Below are 18,943 nucleotides of genomic sequence, written 5' to 3' on the forward strand. Positions count from 1 at the left end.
TCCTCTGGAAGACCAGCCCAAACTCACGCAGATGCTGCAGGAAGGTCAACAGCGACTCACTCATCCCCTCCACCGAATAATCCTGGGGGGGAGAGGGTGAGAGGGTGAGAGAGAGGGGGAGAGAGGGGAGGAGAGAGAGGGGGAGCCATGCATCTGCCCACTCCCCAAACCTATCCAAGTCACCCTGCATTCTCATAGCATCCTCCTCACAGTTCACAGTGCCACCCAGCTTTGTGTCATCTGCAAGTTTGCTAATGTACTGTCTGTACGGAGTTTGCACGTTCTCCCCGTGACCTGCGTGGGTTTTCTCCCACACTCCAAAGACGTGCGGGTTTGTAGATCAATTGTCTTGGTGTGAATGTAAACTGTCACACTTGTGTGTAGGATAGTGTTAGTGAGCGGGGATCGCTGGTCGGCACGGACTCGGTGGGCCGAAGGGCCTGTTTCCGCACTGTATCTCTAAACTAAACTAAACTCGTTCTTGCATCCTCACTCGAGTCATCGTACTAGTTTCATTGTCGTTCTGTCGAGTTTCACTGTCTGTATATCTCGTTACCACCTAGCCCACTGCCAACAATAGACCATTGTGGGCTCCACCTCTCCTTGATCACGGTTACTTTTTTACATATCTTTCATTCATTTGTTCTATATCTCTCCACATCACCGTCTATATCTCTCGTTTCCCTCTCCCCCTGACTCTCAGTCTGAAGAAGGGTCTCGACCTGAAACGTCACCCATTCCTTCTCTCCAGTCCCGTGGAGTTACTCCTGCATTTTGTATCTATAAGATAAACCAGCATCTGCAGTTCCTTTAATAAGAAAGATTGGGCTAAATTGGTTTGTCCCGTACGGGACCACCCATGTCCCGTATTTGACCGCTGCTACTCGGGTCGAGGGGACTGTCGGATCGGACCCCGCCTCAGGGGAGGAGGAGGAGGAGGAGGAGGAGGAGGAGGAGGAGGAGGAGGAGGAGGAGGAGGAGGAGGAGGAGGAGGAGGAGGAGGAGGGGGAGGAGGAGGAGGAGGAGGAGGAGGAGGAGGAGGCGGAGGAGGGAGGAGGAGGAGGAGGAGGAGGAGGAGGAGGAGGAGGAGGAGGAGGAGGAGGAGGAGGCGGAGGAGGAGGTTGAGGAGGAGGATGAGGATGAGGAGGAGGAGGAGGAGGAGGAGGAGGAGGAGGAGGAGGAGGAGGGAGGAGGAGGAGGAGGAGGAGGAGGAGGAGGAAGACGGGGAGGCGGCAGCATAGGAGGAGGAGGAGGAGGAGGGAGATAGAGAGCAGCAACCCCCCTCTTTCTCATGGCCGATCATCGGTTCGTGAGTTGGACGGAGCGCTGGACTGTGCTGGCGGCACCCGGGCCAAAACTCCTCACAGCTGGCCCGCCGGCTGGGCTTTGTTTGCAGTCCAGCACCCGGGCCAACTCATCATTCACCCAGACACGGCCCAGTCGGTCAACGAATTGCCACCGGGGAATTTGTCCCGTATTTTGACCATTTGTCCCTTATTTGGGAGTGGGAAAGTTGGCAACCCTGCGCCCCCTCTCTCTCTATCTCCCGCCTCCCACGGTGGGTGGGTGGGTGTGGGGGTGGGGGTGGGGGTGCAGGGTACAGGAACAAGACGACACCCTGCTCACCTTGCCCAACGTGGAGAAACTCAGCTGGAAAACAAACGACAGGATCTCAACCAGGTCCATCTTTCGTGTCTGCAGGAAATAAAGCAGGAGGTGAATCAGCAACAAGTTCGTCCCTCACTGGGGGTCCCGGTGGCAACAGCCGTAGAGTTAAGGGTCTGTCCCACCTCACCAATGTGGACAGAGACAGAGAGGTGGGGGAGAGGGAGATGAGGGGAGAGAGGTGGGGGAGAGAGAGGTGGGGGAGAGGGAGGTGGGGGAGAGGGAGGTGGGGGAGAGGGAGGTGGGGGAGAGAGAAGTGGGGGAGAGAGAAGTGGGGGAGAAGGAGAGGTTGGGGGAGAGAAAGGTGGGGGAGAGAGGTGGGGGAGAGAGAGTTGGGGGAGAGAGAGTTGGGGGAGAGGGTGGTGGGGGAGAGAGGTGGGGGAGAGAGGTGGGGCAGAGGGAGGGGGTGGAGGGAGCGGGGAGATGGGGGTGGAGGGAGGGGGGTTGAGGGAAAGGATTAGGGGGTGAGAGGGAGGGGGTGGAGGGAGGGGGGAGATGGGGTGGAGGGAAAGGGGGAGGGTGTGGTGAGGGGGGGAGGGGGTGAGAGTTCCCTGGCCAGCTGCCTACCTCAGCAGTGTGCAGGTACTGGAGCATGAAGTACCAAAGCTGGGAGGAGGTGTCGAGGAGCAGGAACTGGAAGCCAGCAGATGTGATACAGGGGGCTTCTGTCCCTTCACTGGAGCGGAGAGAATGAACATTACCACAGAGAGGCCAAAGAGATTTCATAATTAAAACGTGGAAATTAAAAACACTGCCAGAGGCAGAGGACTGAAGAGGAGAGAGAGGGTGGGGAGGGGGGGGGGGGGGGATGGAAATAACCTGGAGATTGAAAACCCACAAGTGCCTGGCGGTCCAACCCTGATCACTCTGGTGTTGGCATTTTCCACTTGTGATATTTTCCATTCACGATGGGTTTATCAGTACGTACGTGGAGGGGCATCTGGTAGTGGCGGTGAAATACGGGACAAGGGCCGTCCCGTACGGGGCAAAACAATGCAGCCCAATATACGGGATGTCCCGGCTAATACGGGGCAGTTGGCAACACTAGTATGTGGAGACAGTGGGGGAGGGCCAGACCTGCTGGGGTGGGTGTGTGTGTGTGTGTGTGTGTGTGTGTGTGTGTGTGTGTGTGTGCGTGCGTGTGCGTGCGTGCGTGTGCGTGCGTGCGTGCGTGTGTGTGTGTGTGTGTGTCTGTGTGTGTCTGTGTGTGTGCGCGTGCACGTGCGTGTGTGTGTGTCTGTGCGTGCGTGTGTGTGTGCGCGTGTGTGTGTGTGTGCACGTGTGTGTGTGTGTGTGTGTGTGTGTCTGTGCGTGTGTGTGCGTGCGTGTGTGCATGCGTGTGTGTGTGTGTGCATGTGTGTGTGTGCATGCGTGTGCGCGTGTGTGTGTGCGCATGTGTGTGTGTGCATGCGTGTGTGTGCGTGTGTATGTGTGTGCGCATGCGTGTGCATGTGTGTGTGTGTGTGTGCATGCGCGTGTGTGTGTGTGTGTGTGTATGCGTGCATGGTCATACACTGGGCTGGGCTGGTACACGGCATTACTCACCTCTTCATGAGCCCGGCCTGGATGAGGAGCTGGGACAGATCCTGGCTGACGGCTGCACTGGGTGAGCCCACCATGAAATGCAGGATCACCTGTGGGTGGGGGTGGGTGAAGAGTCAGCAATGAGTAGAGGCACCAGGCACACCAACACGCCCCCACCTCAGTACACCACGCCAACCATAAACCTACGCCTAACTTACCAACATCAACTTAGGAGTCAACATCACCAGTAACTTGTCCAGGACCAGTAGGGTTGCCAACTGTCCCGTATTAGCCGGGACATCCCGTATATTGGGCTAAATTGGTTTGTCCCATACGGGTCCGCCCTTGTCCCGTATTTGACCGCTGCTACTCGGGTCGAGGGGACTGTCGGGTCGGACCCCGCCTCACCCGTCCCGACGTAGTGCAACCCATGGAGAGCAGCAGCAGCAGCGGCGGCGGCGGCGGCAGCGGCAGCAGCGCCTCACACGTGGCCCAGTCGGTCGGTCGGCAGCCCGGCCAGCTGTCCGATCTTCGGACCTTCACTGACCGCCGACACCACCACCCCTCCTTCTCATGGCCGATCATCGGGTTTCACCCAGAGAGTTGCGAGTCTGTGGAATTCCCTGCCTCAGAAGGCAGTGGAGGCCAATTCTCTGGATGCTTTCAAGAGAGAGTTAAATAAAGATAGTGGAGTCAGGGAATATGGGGAGAAGGCAGGAACGGGGTACTGATTGTGGATGATCAGCCATGATCACATTGAATGGCGGTGCTGGCTCGAAGGGCCGAATGGCCTACTCCTGCACCTATTGTCTATTGTCTATTGACACCACCACCCCTCCATCTTACGGCCGATCATCGGATCATGGACAGTGCGGGCGGGACCCGGGCCAAAACTCCTCACAGCTTGCCCGCCGGCTGGGCTTTGTGTGCAGTCCAGCACCTGGGGCCAACTCATCATTCACCCAGCCACGGCCCAGTCAGTCAACGAATTGCCGTGGGGAATTTGTCCCGTATTTTGACCTTTTTGTCCCTTATTTGGGAGTGAGAAAGTTGGCATCCCTAAGGACCAGCCACATTGAAGCAATGTCCAAAATACACACCAAAGCCTCTACTTCCTCAGAAGGCTCAGGAAGTTCGACAAGTCCCCTAAAACTCTCACCAACTTCTACAGATGCGCCGTAGAAAGCATTTTACCTGAAGAAGGGTCTCGACCCGAAATGTCACCCATTCCTTCTCTCCAGAAATGCTGCCTGTCCCGCTGTGTTTATTTTTGAGTCTATTCTCGGGATGAATCACAGCCTGGTTTGGTAACAGCTCCATCCAGGACCGCATGAAATCGCAGAGAGTTGTGGACACAGCCCAGACCATCGCACAAACCAACCTCCCTTCTACAGACTCCATTTATAACTCACGCTGCCTCAGCATAAACCTAAGCCGAACTACAAAAAGCAAACTCAATGCTCGCATTTACTTTGTGACGGCTTGAATACTAAAACAGGCATGTAATGCTGAGGCTCTATAAGGCGCTGGTCAGGCCACATTTGGAATATTGTGAGCAATTCTGGGCACCATATCTGAGGAAGGATGTGCTGGCTCTGGAGAGGGTCCAGAGGAGGTTTACAAGAATGATCCCAGGAATTAGTAGGTTAACCTATGATGAGCGTTTGTCGGCACTGGGCCTGCACTCGCTGGAGTTTCGAAACAAAAAAGGGGGACCTCATTGAAATGTACCGAATAGTGAAAGGCTTGGATAGAGTGGATGTGGAGAGGATGTTTTCACCAGTGGGAGAGTCTAGGACTAGAGGTCACAGCCTCAGAATTAAAGGACGTTTGTTTAGAAAGGAGATGAGGGGGAATTTCTTTAGTCAGAGGGTGGTGAATCTGTGGAATTCTTTGCCACAGTAGAGGCCAAGTCAGTGGACATGTTTAAGACCAAAATAGATAGATTCTTGATTAGTACGGGTGTCCGGGGTTATGGGGTGAAGGCAGGAGAATGGGGTTAGGAGGGTGAGATAGATCAGCCATGATTGAATGGCGGAGCTGACTAGATAGGCCGAATGGCCTAATTCTACTCCTATCCCTTATGATCTATGCCTCACCATACCTGTGCTTATGACTATAAACCTGACGATGTTGACTTGGCTCCTGCCTTATGCGGCCTAAGGATATTTCAAGGCACAATATCCAGCTCTCTCTTGAAAACATCCAGTGAATTGGCCTCCACTGCCTTCTGTGGATGTTTTCAAGAGAGAGTCAGATTTAGCTCTTGAGGTAACAGAATCAAGGGATATGGGGGGAAGGCAGGAACGGGGTACTGATTGTGGATGATCAGCCATGATCACAGTGAATGGCGGTGCTGGCTCGAAGGGCCGGATGGCCTACTCCCGCTCCTATTGTCTATGTTTCTATGGTCACTGTTGTGAGGGGGGAACAGTTTTCAGAAGGAAATCAGATTCCAGTTACAGTTTAGTTTGTAATCACGTGTGCCGAGGCACAGTGAAAAGCTCTTTGTTGCTGCTATCCACTCAGCGGGAAGACCCCGAAGAAGGGCCTCGATCCGAAACGTCACCCATTCCTTCTCTCCAGAGATGCTGCCTGTCCCGCTGAGTTACTCCAGCATTTTGTGTCTACCAGCAGAAAGACAATACAATGATTACAATCGAGCCGTTCACAGTGTACCGATAACCAAGGAACTGATTGTGGACTTTGGAAGGAGTAGGATGTTCGACCCACAGCCCGTTTATATCAACGGGTCGATGGTTGAAAGGGTCAAGAGCTTCAAATTCCTGGGCGTACACATCTCTGAAGATCTTTCCTGGACCGAGAACACTAATACAATTATCAAGAAAGCTCATCAGCGCCTCTACTTCCTGAGAAGATTACGGAGAGTCAGTTTGTCAAGGAGGACTCTCTCTAACTTCCACAGGTGCACAGCAGAGAGCATGCTGACCGGTTGCATCGTGGCTTGGTTCGGCAACTTAAGCGCCCTGGAGCGGAAGAGACTACAAAAAGTAGTAAACACTGCCCAGTCCATCATCGGTTCTGACCTTCGTTCCATCGAGGGGATCTATCGCAGACGCTGCCTCAAAAAGGCTGGCAGTATCATCAAAGACCCACACCATCCTGGCCACACACTCATCTCCCTGCTACCTTCAGGTAGAAGGTACAGGAGCCTGAAAACTGCAACGACCAGGTTCAGGAATAGCTACTTCCCCACAGCCATCAGGCTATTAAACCTGGCTCGGACAAAACTCTGAACATTAATAACCCATTATCTGTTATTTTGCACTTTATCAGTTTATTTATTCATGTGTTTTGTAGTCAATGCCTACTATGTTCTGTGTGCTGAAGCAAATCAAGAATTTCATTGTCCTATCAGGGACACATGACAATAAACTCACTTGATCATGAACATGATAAGGGAATAACGTTTAGTGCAAGGTAAAGCCAGCAAAGTCCGATCAAGGATAGTCCCAGGGTCACCAAAGAGGTAGATAGTAGTTCAGGACTGCTCTCTGGTTGTGGTAGAATGGTTCAGTTGCCTGATAACAGCTGGGAAGAAACTGTCCCTGAATCTGGAGGTGTGCGTTTTCACACTTCTGTACCTCTTGCCCGATGGGAGAGGGGAGAAGAGGGAGTGGCCGGGGGTGAGACTGGTCCTTGATGATGCTGCTGGCCTTGCCGAGGCAGCGTGAGGTGTAGATGGAGTCGATGGAAGGGAAGCTAGAGTAACTCAGTGGGACAGGCAGCATCTGTGGAGGGAAGGAATGGGTCGAGCCCCTTTGTCAGACAATGGAAGGGAGGTTGGTTTGTGAGATGGTCAAGGATAGACGAGGCTCCAGGAGGGAACTACTTGCATGGTCAATAGTAAAACAACATAAACATCTACACCTCGTACTGATGTCGATGCTTTAAGGCAGCAACACGTCCCAAGATGTTGCACAGAGAACAAACAATATCTGACACCGGGCTACATTTAGAAACATCAAAAAGACTTGCAAATCTGGTTTGGCGTTACAGGAGAATTGATTCAGCTCGATATGAACCCCTCGCCTCTGCTCTTGGCAGCTTGGAGGTCAAAACTGAGTGCGGAGATAAGCTGGAGAACGTGAAGACACAAGAGACTGCAGATGCTGGAAGCTGCAGACACAGATAATCTGTTTAAGAAGGAACTGCAGATGCTGGAAAATCGAAGGTAGACAAAAATGCTGGAGAAACTCAGCGGGTGCAGCAGCATCTATGGAGCAAGGGAAATAGGTAACGTTTCGCGCCGAAACCCTTCTTCAGACTGATAGGGGGTGGCGGGGAGAAGGAAGGGAAAAGGAGGAGGAGGAGCCCGAGGGCTGAGGAAGGGGAGGAGACAGCAAGGGATAACAGAATTGGGAGAATTCAATGTTCATGCCCGCAGGATGCAGACTCCCCAAGCGGAATATGAGGTGCTGTTCCTCCAATTTCCGGTGTTGCTCACTCTGGCCATGGAGGAGACCCAGGACAGAGAGGCCGTACGGGGAATGGGAGGGGGAGTTGAAGTGCTGAGCCACCGGGAGGTCAAGTTGGTTATTGCGGACCCGAGCACAAGATAATCTGTTGTTGGAACTCAGTGCGCAGAGTCGCTAGGAGGCGCTGTGGCGCAGCGGTAGAGTTGCTGCCTCACGGCGCCAGAGACCCGGGTTCCATCCTGACTACGGGTGCTGTCTGTACGGAGTTTGCACCTACTCCCCGTGACCTGCGTGGGTTTTCAGTTTAGTTTTGTTTAGTTTCAGAGATACAGCGCGGAAACAGGCCATTCGGCCCACCGAGTCCGTGCCGACCAGCGATCCCCGCACTGTAACACTACCCTACACACACACTAGGGACAATTTTACATTTACACCAAGCCAATGAACCTACAAATCTGCATTGAAACATTGAAATATAGAAACATAGAAAATAGGTGCAGGAGTAGGCCATTCGGCCCTTCGATCCTGCACCGCCATTCAATATGATCATGGATGATCATCCAACTCAGTATCCCATCCCTGCCTTCTCTCCATACGCCCTGATCCCTTTAGCCACAAGGGCCACATCTCCCTCATAAATATAGCCAATGAACTGGCCTCAACTACCTTCTGTGGGAGAGAATTCCACAGATTCACCACTCTCTGTGTAAAAAATGATTTTCTCATCTCGGTCCTAAAAGACTTCCCTCTTATCCTTAAACTGTGACCCACTAGTTCTGGACTTCCCCAACGTCGGGAACAATCTTCCTGCATCTAGCCTGTCCGACCCCTTAAGAATTTTGTAAGTTTTGAAGTGTGGGAGTAAACCGAAGATCTCTGAGAAAACCCACGCAGGTCACGGGGAGAACGTGCAAACTTCGTACAGACAGCACACGTAGTCGGGATGGAAGCTGGGTCTCTGGCGCTGTGAGGCAGCAACTCTACCACTGCGCCACAAAGCTGCCCTTGAGATCAGAAGGCCAGGACGGGAGACAAGGTGAGACACTGTCACTGGGTACATTCCCCGGGGCAAGGGGACTGATTGAGGTCGCTGGCAGAACAGCAGGAGTGAGGAGCGATCTGCAATCTAATAGACGGCCATTAATTTCTTCCAGCGTAAATATCGTGTCGCGATCAGGCTTCCAGTCTAGACTATAATTAGTGCAGGTCCTCACGGGACAACAAGCAGCAAATGCCATCAAGCTGGAAAGGGCGCAGAGACAAGACACAGAAGGTCATAAGTGATAGGAGCAGAATTAGGAGCACAATGAAAGTAAGCATGCAGGTACAGCAGGCAGTGAAGAAAGCAAATGGTATGTTGGCCTTTATAACAAGAGGAGTCGAGTATAGAAGCAAAGAGGTCCTTCTGCAGTTGTACAGGGCCCTAGTGAGAACACACCTGGAGTATTGTGTGCAGTTTTGGTCTCCTAATTTGAGGAAGGACATCCTTGCTATTGAGGGAGTGCAGCGTAGGTTCACAAGGTTAATTCCCGGGATGGCGGGACTGTCATATGCTGAGAGAATGGAGCGGCTGGGCTTGTACACTCTGGAGTTTAGAAGGATGAGAGGGGATCTTATGGAAACATATAAGATCATTAAGGGTTTGGAGACGCTAGAGGCAGGAAACATGTTCCCGATGTTGGGGGAGTCCAGAACCAGGGGCCACACACAGTTTAAGAATAAGGGGTCTGCCATTTGGAACGGAGACGAGGAAACACTTCTTCACACAGAGAGTTGTGAGTCTGTGGAATTCTCTGCCTCAGAGGGCGGTGGAGGCCGGTTCTCTGGATACTTTAATGAGAGAGCTAGATAGGGCTCTTAAAGATAGCGGGGTCAGGGGATATGGGGAGAAGGCAGGAACGGGGTACTGATTGGGGATGATCAGCCATGATCACATTGAATGGCGGTGCTGGTTCGAAGGGCCTAATGGCCTACTCCTGTACTTATTGTCTAATGGCCATTCGGCACATCAAGTCTACTCCGCCATTCAATCGTGGCTGATCTATCTCTCCCTCCTAACCCCATTCTCCTGCCTTCTCCCCATAACCTCCGACACCCGTACTAATCAAGAATCTATCTATCTCTGCCTTAAAAATATCCATTGACTTGGCCTCCACAACCTTAGTTTAGTTTAGTTTAGAGACACAGCGCGGAAACAGGCCCTTCGGCCCACCGGGTCTGCACCGACCAGCGATCCCCGCACATTAACACCATCCTACACACACTGGGGACAATTCTTTACATTTACACCAAGCCAATTCACCTACAAACCTGTACGTCTTTGGAGTGTGGGAGGAAACCGGAGCACCTTCCGTGGCAAAGAATTCCACAGATTCACCACCCTCTAACTAAAGAAATTCCTCCTCATCTCCTTCCTACAAGAACATCCTTTAATTCGGAGGCTGTGCCCTCTGGTCCTAGACTCTCCCACTAGTGGAAACATCCTCTCCACATCCACTCTATCCAAGCCTTTCACTATTCTGTACATTTCCATGAGGGTCCCCCCTCATTCTTCTAAACTCCAGCGAGTACAGGCCCAGTGCAGTCAAACGCTCATTTTTTTTTTTTTTTTTTTTTTTTTTTTTGAAAATATTTTTTATTGGAGATAGGTACATAACCTAATTACATAATTACATCATTACATAGTCTTACATTTTTAAATTGATAATATTGTCAATTATTATTACATTGTCTCCAATACTTTTTGCCTTTTTTTTTTTTTTTAAACTAGATAGAACTAAAGAGATAGATGAAGTAAAGAAAGAAAAGAAAGAGAAGAAAAACAAAAACAAAAACAAAAAAAAAAAAAACAAAAAAAAAACAAAAAAAAAAAAGGGGAAAAGGATAGTTAAAGAAGAATGGAAAAATTTATTAAAATAAAAAAGACTTCATTCGAGATATATTCGTACATTTCAGAGTATAGTATTTCATCCATTCTTTAGCCCGCGTGCTAGTCAGGTTCCTGTGCTGAACCATTCTGACCCTTTAAGTAATCAATAAAAGGAGACCATGTTCCAACGAATAATTCCTGTTTGTCCAACAGGGAAAATCTGATTCTTTCCACGTTTAAGGTCTCCGTCATTTCTATAATCCACATTTTGATTGTGGGGGCCGTAGGGCCTTTCCAAAATTTTAGAACGCTCATCCTAGTTTAACCCACTCATTCCTGGGATCATTCTTGTAAACCTCCTCTGGACCCTCCCCAGAGCCAGCACATCCTTCCTCAGATATGGTGCCCAGAATTGCTCACAATATTCCAAACGTGGCCTGACCAGCCCCTTGTAGAGCCTCAGCATTACATCCCTGCCTCTGTACACAAGCTCTCTTGAAATAAATGCCAGCATTGAGTTTGCTTTCTTTATTACTGATTTGATTTGCAGATTAACTTTTTCGGGAATCCTGCACCAACATTCCCAAGGCCCTTTGCACCTCCGATTACTGGGTTCTCTCCCTATTTAGAAACTTATCATCGCGTCAAAAATGTGATTCAACGTGGAAACAGGCCATTCGGCCCATCTTGCCCACACACCGGCCAACATGTCCCAGCTACACTAGTCCCACCTGCCAGCATTTGGCCCATATCCCTCCAAACCTGTCCTGTCTATGTACCTGTCTAACTGTTTCTGAAACGTTGGGATATTCAGGCCTGATCATGTGCACAATCTGCCAAGCCGATCTTAACAAAACCATCAACACTCATCTCTGTTCTCTGTACACTCCAGTTTGTTTGGAAGCAAGCAGAGACTGAAATCTCGCAGCCATTCATTTTAGTTTGGTTTAGAGATACAGCGCGGAAACAGGCCCTTCGACCCACCGAGTCCTCCCGGCCAGCGATCGCCGCAAACTTATGCCCCTGTCCCACTTAGGAAACCTGAACGGAAACCTCTTGAGACTTTGCGCCCCACCCAAGGTTTCCGTGCGGTTCCCGGAGGTTGCAGGTGGTTGCCGGAGGTTGCAGGTAGTGGAAGCAGGTAGGGAGACTGACAAAAACCTCCGGGAACCGCACGGAAACCTTGGGTGGGGCGCAAAGTCTCCAGAGATTTCCGTTCAGGTTTCCTAAGTGGGACAGGGGCATAACACAACCCTACACACACTTGGGGACAATTTTACATTTACACCCAGCCAATTAACCTACAAACTTGTGCGTGTGGGTGGAGTGTGGGAGGAAACCGGAGCTCATAGATACATAGTTACATAGAAAATAGGTGCAGGAGTAGGCCACGCTCTCCCCGTGGGTTTTCTCCGGGCGCTCCGGATTCCTCCCACACTCCAAAGACGTGCAGGTTTGTAGGTTAATTGGCTTGGCATCATTGTAAATTGTCCCCAGTGCGTGTGGGATAGTGTTAGTGTGCGGGGATCGCTGGTCGGCACGGACTGGATGGGCTGAAGGGCCTGTTTCCGCGCTTCATCTCTAAACTAAACTGAACTGTGTGGCAGTAGCAGTGCCTCTGACTCACCTCCCACCGCTCCATGGCGTACTTGTCCAGTGAGGTGATGTCTCGGGCGTGTTTGTCCGGCCCCAGTTGGCTGGTGTCGTCAGCCCATGCCTTACCCCTGTGTGTGGACAATAAATCACTCCGTTATAATCAGTAGCGCAGGTCCCAGCACTCACACTGATGGTCAGTAGTGTAACTACATCTATATCTGTGGACCTCCACTATAGCGAGCGCACACACACACACACACACACACACACACACGCGCACACGCGCGCGCGCACGCACGCACGCACGCACAGAGAGTGGTGAATCTCTGGAACTCTCTGCCACAGAGGGTAGTCGAGGCCAGTTCATTGGCTATATTTAAGAGGGAGTTAGATGTGGCCCTTGTGGCTAAGGGGATCAGAGGGTATGGAGAGAAGGCAGGTACGGGATACTGAGTTGGATGATCAGCCATGATCATATTGAATGGCGGTGCAGGCTCGAAGGGCCGAATGGCCTACTCCTGCACCTAATTTCTATGTTTCTATGTTTCTAAACTGTGGTGACAGACAAAATGTGACACCACAGTGTCAAATCACAAAATTATGTAGACATTACATTTTCAAACCACGATGATACAATCCTTATTAACGGGACGGAGGTGGAAGGTGTTTCCAGCTTCAGGTTCCTGGGGGTCAACATCTCCGATGACCTCTCTTGGACCCACAATACCTCAACTCTGGTCAAGAAGGCTCACCAGCGTCTCTTCTTCCTGAGGAGACTGAAGAAGGTCCATCTGTCTCCTCAGATTCTGGTGAACTTCTACAGCTGCACCATCGAGAGCATCCTTACCAAATGTATCACAGTATGGTACGGCAACTGCTCTGTCTCCAACCGGAAAGCACTGCAGAGGGTGGTGAAAATTGCCCAACGCATCACCGGTTCCTCGCTCCCCTCCATTGAGTCTGTCCAGAGCAAGCGTTGTCTGTGGAGGGCGCTCAGCATCGCCAAGGACTGCTCTCACCCCAACCACAGACTGTTTACCCTCCTACCATCCGGGAGGCGCTACAGGTCTCTCCGTTGCCGGACCAGCAGGTCCAGGAACAGCTTCTTCCCTGCGGCTGTCACACTGCTCAACACTGTACCTCGGTGACTGCCAATCACCCCCCCCCCCCCCCCCCCGACACACCTCCCACAGGAAAACCACTATGACTGTATGCATGTAAATAGATCTATTTATTGCTCATATCCTATGTCCCTCTTCTAGGGAGATGCTAACTGCATTTCGTTGTCTCTGTACTGTACACTGACAATGACAATTAAAGTTGAATCTGAATCTGAATCTGACAAATATACTAAATAACTACTGTACAACGATGTCGCTCTCTAACGCCACCCGGGCGTGGACGTAACCCTGGTAAAGGGGGCGAGCATCTGGCTCGGGCAACGCCCTCTTCCGCCTGGGCCGTGACTCGCGGATGGCCGGCTTGACCAGGCCTAGGAGCAACCCAACCAGGACATCTCCGGCCCTGCCCACTCCCTAGATCCCATCACCAGTCCTCTGGTCGCTGACTGACAGCAGAGCCGCTGCTCCATCCCCCTATGGACCCGAGGTGGAGTGGCGGTCCTCCTTGCCCTCCGGACCCTGGCTACAAGTGACGTTCAACTGGTCCCTCCACCCTCAGCATCAACGACGCTGCTCTGGGTCTCAGAGTCCTTCTCCAGGGCGTCCAAGAAGGTCCTGAGCTGACGCCGGTCGTTCCCCTTCACCCCTTCCACCTCCTTGCCCCCCTCCCCCCTCCTTCTGAGGATGAGGTTCAGCGAGCTGGTGAGCCGGGGCCCATCTCCCTGGCAGACACTTCCTCACTGTCCCCTCACTGAGACTTGACAGGATGAAATTATAAAAGGACTGGTCAAGCTAGATGCAGGAAGAATGTTCCCAATGTTGGGCGAGTCCAGAACCAGGGGCCACAGTCTTAGAATAAAGGGCAGGTCATTTAAGACAATTCGTTGACCGTGGCTGGGTGAATGATGAGTTGGCCCCGGGTGCTGGACTGCACACAAAGCCCAGCCGGCGGGCCAGCTGAGGAGTTTTGGCCCGGGGGCCGCGCGCAACGTCCGGTGCCCCGTCCAACTCACGAACCGATGATCGCCCGTGAGAAGGAGGGGCGGCGGTGGTGTCGGCGGTCAGCGAAGGTCCGAAGGTCGGACAGCTGGCCGGGCTGCCGACCGATGGGGCCACGGGCGAGGCGCTACGACCTGACAGTCCCCTCGACCCGAGTAGTAGCGGTCAAATACGGGACGGGACAAGGGCGGTCCCGTACGGGACAAACTAATTTAGCCCAATATACGGATGTCCCGGCTAATACGGGACAGTTGGCAACCCTAGTCGGTGGGCCGAAGGGCCTGTTTCTGTGCTATATCTCTAAACTAAATCTGCAGGCCCCACCTATACTAATGACTATCATCTATCCCGCTCTCCCACAGAGACCATGATGACTGTATGGGCATCGTGACAGGTCTCCGTCTCTGGCATTCCCAGCAGCTTCCCGGTGGTCTCCAGGGACTGGTCCTCAACCCCATCTTCAAGGAGAACCTACGCATCGCGCTCCTCGGCGGGTGAGTATGGAGCGTGGCGTGCGTGTAACAGCCGGACACAGCGGCGTTCCACAAGGGTCGGTGCTGGGGCCGCTACAACTCACGCAGTTTATTCATGATTTGGATGAAGGGATTGAAGTTTGTGGATGATACGGAAACAGGTGGAGGGGCAGGTAGTGCAGAGGGAGCAGGGACTCTTGCAGAAGGACTTGGGCAGGTTGGGAGAGTGGGCAGAGAAGTGGCAGATGGAATAGAGTGTAGCAAAGTGTGGAGTCATGCATTTTGGTGGTGGGAATAAAGGCCTAGACTATTTCCTAAATGGGGACAGAATCCAGGAATCAGAGGTGCACCTATTGTCTATTGTCTACCGATTCAACTTGCAGATGAACTTGTTGGCAATCCTGCACCACCATCCCACAGGCCCCTTTGCACCTTTGCCTCAGAAGGCTGTGGAGGCCAAGTCGAATCTCGGCATTATTTTTAAGGCAGAGATAGATAGATTCTTGATTAGTGCGGGTGTCAGGGGTTTTGGGGAGAAGGCCAGAGAATGGGGTTAGGAGGGAGAGATAGATCAGCCACGGCGGAGTAGGCTTGATGGGCCGAATGGCCTAATTCTGTTCCTATTACTTATGACCTTATGACCTTTACATCCCGGCAACCTGTGACCCCTGACCTTTCTGACTCTTTGTAACACGTGATACATTTAAATACAACGCTAGTTGCTATGCCAAGAATAATGGGATTCCCCATTCCTTCTCTCCACAGATGCTGCCTGTCCCGCTGAGTTACTCCAGCATCTTGTGTCTATCTTCGGTTAAACCAGCGTCTGCAGTTCCTTCCTGCACATTTGCGCATCATCGTATTAGTTTAGTTTAGAGATACAGCGCGGAAACAGGCCCTTCGGCCCACCGAGTCCGTGCCGACCAGCGATCCCCGCACACTAACACTATCCTACACACACGAGGGACAATTTACGATTTTTCCAAAGCCAATTAGCCTGCAAAACTGTACGCCTTTGGAGGTCAGTGGGAGGAGACAGGACCTCGTGGAGAAAGCACACACAGGTCACGGGGCCAACGTACAAACTCTGTACAGACAGCACCCGTGGTCAGGATTGAACCCGGGTCTCTGGCGCTGTGAGGCAGCAACTCTACCGCTGTGTCACCGTGCCACCCAAACGCCAGGCTTTGTCCCGCACCCACCTCTCCTCCACCTTTCTCCTTCCCCCCCGACCACAATCAGTTTGAAGAAGGTGAAAGGGAAAAGATTTAATCTGGAACTGAGGGGTAATCTTTTCACACAGAGGGTGGTGGGTGTATGGATCGCTCGGACCGCGACCCGCGGATTTTACCACACAGGGCTCGCAGTCTCGGGAGAGACCGAGTCGGGAGCTGTGGAAGCCGCAGGTCGTTCGAGCAGCCCCGACCCGGGGTCAGATCGCTCCGACGAGGAGCCCCACTGCCGGCTACAGGAGTAAGATCGTCCCGTCAACGGAAGGCTCGAAGCCCCCGACCACAGGAGAACAAAGAAGGGAAGAGATTGAACTTTTTTTTCGCCTTCCATCACAGTGAGGAATGTGGAGGAGTCACTGTGGTGGACGTTTATGTTAAAATGTATTTTGTATGTCTGTTGCTTTTTATTTGTATGATGACTGACTTGGCAAATGAAATACCTCGAATGTTGCAAAACATACTTGCATAGAAACATAGAAAATAGGTGCAGGAGTAGGCCATTCAGCCCTTCGAGCCTGCACCGCCATTCAATATGATCATGGCTGATCATCCAACTCAGTATCCTGTACCTGCCTTCTCTCCATACCCCCTGATCCCTTTAGCCACAAGGGCCACATCTAACTCCCTCTTAAATATAGCCAATGAACTGTGGCCTCAACTACCTTCTGTGGCAGAGAATTCCACAGATTCACCACTCTCTGTGTGAAAAATGTTTTCCTCATCTCGGTCCTAAAAGATTTCCCCCTTATCCTTAAACTGTGACCCCTTGTTATGGACTTCCCCGACATCGGGAACAATCTTCCTGCATCTAGCCTGTCCAATCCCTTAAGAATTTTGTAAGTTTCTATAAGATCCCCCATCAATCTTCTAAATTCTAGCGAGTGCAAGCCGAGTCTATCCAGTCTTTCTTCATATGAAAGTCCTGACATCCCAGGAATCAGTCTTGGCTAATGATGTATTATTGTATTGTATTTATTGTCACGTGTACCGAGGTTCAGTGAAAAGCTTCTGTTGCCTGCTAACCATGATTACATGATTACAATCCAGCCATTCACAGTGTACAGCTACAAGATAAGTGAATAATGTTTAATGCAGAATAAGGCCATTCGGCCCATCATGTCTCCTCCCCCATTCAATCGTGGCTGATCTATCTTTCCCTCTCAACCCCATTCTCCTCCCCATAACCCCCTGACACACGTACTAATCAAGATTCTGTTCCTTCCGAAACATTGTCTCCAAACTGATCTCCCTAAACCTGTCCTATCTATGTACCTTCTCAAATACTACAATGGCACCTATCTCAAAGATCATGGGCGGTAGGCGGCGCGACTCTCGTCAGCAGCGGCCTCTGCAGTCCGTCTGCGTTTTTATTATTTTATGTCTATGTTTTTATGTAGTTTTTGTTATTTTTGTTGGGGTATGTGTGTGGGGGGGGGGGGGGGGGTGGGGGTGGTGTGGGGGGGTTGGGGGTAACTTTTAAATCTCTCCCTGCACGGGAGACCCGACCTTTTCTTTGTCGGGTTTCCGTTGTCGTTGGGGCTGCAACGAGGAGCGGCCTCCAACAGGAAGACCGGGGGCTCTGGTGCCGACTACTCACCTCACCGTCGCGGAGCTGGCCGAGTCCAGAGCGGGTGGAGCTGTGGTGGACGCTGCTGCGACCCGACCCCCGGAGCTCCGATGGCTGCAACTGCGGGTTTGGCGGACGCTTTTCAGGGCTTCCGCAGCGGCGACTTCTCCCGCCCGAGTTGCGGGGTTGAAGAGCACCTGGAGCGGGGCCTTACAGCACCGCCCCGCGCGGCTTGGAATGGCGGCGGGTCTCTGCGAGCGCACGCCGGGGGCTCTAACACCAAGACCCGGTGTGCGACCTTGCATCACCCGGCGTGGCTTAATGGCCACGGGACAATCGCCATCGCTCGCCGGGGGCTTTGACTTTGACTTTGACTCTGACATCGGGGGGGGGAGAGTGCAGTGGAGAGAGACGTTTTTTTGGCCTTCCATCACAGCAATGTGATGGATGTTTATGTAAATTATGTTGTGTCTTGGGTCTATTTGATTGTAATGTATGGCTGCAGAAACGGCATTTCGTTTGGACCTCAAGGGGTCCAAATGACAATAAATTGAATTGTATTGTATTGTATTGTTGATCTCCGGAGGTACACCATACACCCACCACACTTTGGGTCAAAAATATACCCCTCAGGTTCCTATTAACTCTTTCCTCCCTCACCTTAAACATATGTCCTCTGGTTCTCCATTCCCCTACTCTGGGAAAGAGACTACCTCCACCCAATCTATTCCTCACATGATTGTGTACACCTCCACCCTTAATCCTCTGAGATGTCACTTTCTATGTACACTCTCCTAGATGGACATAAAAAGCTGGAGTAACTCAGCGGGACAGGCAGCATCTCCGGAGAGAAGGAATGGGTGACGTCTCGGGTCCGTCTGAAGAAGGGTCTCGACCCGAAACGTCACCCATTCCTTCTCTCTAGAGATGCTGCCTGTCCCGCTGAGTTACTCCAGCATTTTGTGTCCATCTTCGGTTTAAACCAGCATCTGCAGTTCCTTCCCGCACAATACGTGACTCTAATTGAGGCCAGTGCAGTATAATGGTTCAGCAATTCTTTGTACTATTGTATTCTTGCCATAGAGGGAGTACAGAGAAGGTTCACCCGACTGATTCCTGGGATGTCAGGACTTTCATAGGAAGAAAGACTGGATAGACTCGGATTGTACTCGCTAGAATTTAGAAGATTGAGGGGGGATCTTATAGAAACTTATAAAATTCTTAAGGGGTTGGACAGGCTAGATGCAGGAAGATTGTTCCCGATGTTGGGGAAGTCCAGAACAAGGGGTCACAGTTTAAGGATAAGGGGGAAATCCTTTAAGACCGAGTTGAGAAAAACATTTTTCACACAGAGAGTGGTGAATCTGTGGAATTCTCTGCCACAGAGGGTAGTCGAGGCCAGTTCATTGGCTATATTTAAGAGGGAGTTAGATGTGGCCCTTGTGGCTAAAGGGATCA

The 18,943-nt window shown here is 51.6% G+C and overlaps 1 protein-coding gene across 1 annotated transcript; it reads right to left on the reverse strand.

The window, feature by feature from the left end:
- Positions 1-1,539: 1,539 nt before the first annotated feature.
- On the reverse strand, positions 1,540-12,241 carry LOC116970151 (general transcription factor IIH subunit 4-like). Its single transcript, XM_033016864.1, has 4 exons — positions 12,125-12,241; positions 3,211-3,299; positions 2,233-2,341; positions 1,540-1,695 (listed from the first exon to the last, which is right to left on the reverse strand). The coding sequence occupies exons 1-4, from the start codon at positions 12,137-12,139 to the stop codon at positions 1,540-1,542; spliced, it is 369 nt and encodes a 122-aa protein (XP_032872755.1). The 5' UTR covers positions 12,140-12,241.
- Positions 12,242-18,943: the final 6,702 nt, after the last annotated feature.

The sequence above is a fragment of the Amblyraja radiata genome, unplaced genomic scaffold (genome assembly GCF_010909765.2).
Source record: "Amblyraja radiata isolate CabotCenter1 unplaced genomic scaffold, sAmbRad1.1.pri scaffold_575_ctg1, whole genome shotgun sequence".
Taxonomy (NCBI): Eukaryota; Metazoa; Chordata; class Chondrichthyes; order Rajiformes; family Rajidae; genus Amblyraja; species Amblyraja radiata.

What these genes read in the sequence shown, in the direction of transcription:
- LOC116970151 (XM_033016864.1), bottom strand. An exon ending in CAGGCCGGGCTCATGAAGAG is followed by an intron (nt 2,342 to 3,210) that starts GTGAGTAATGCC and finishes TCTCCGCTCCAG; the next exon opens with TGAAGGGACAGAAGCCCCCT. An exon ending in AGTACCTGCACACTGCTGAG is followed by an intron (nt 1,696 to 2,232) that starts GTAGGCAGCTGG and finishes TATTTCCTGCAG; the next exon opens with ACACGAAAGATGGACCTGGT.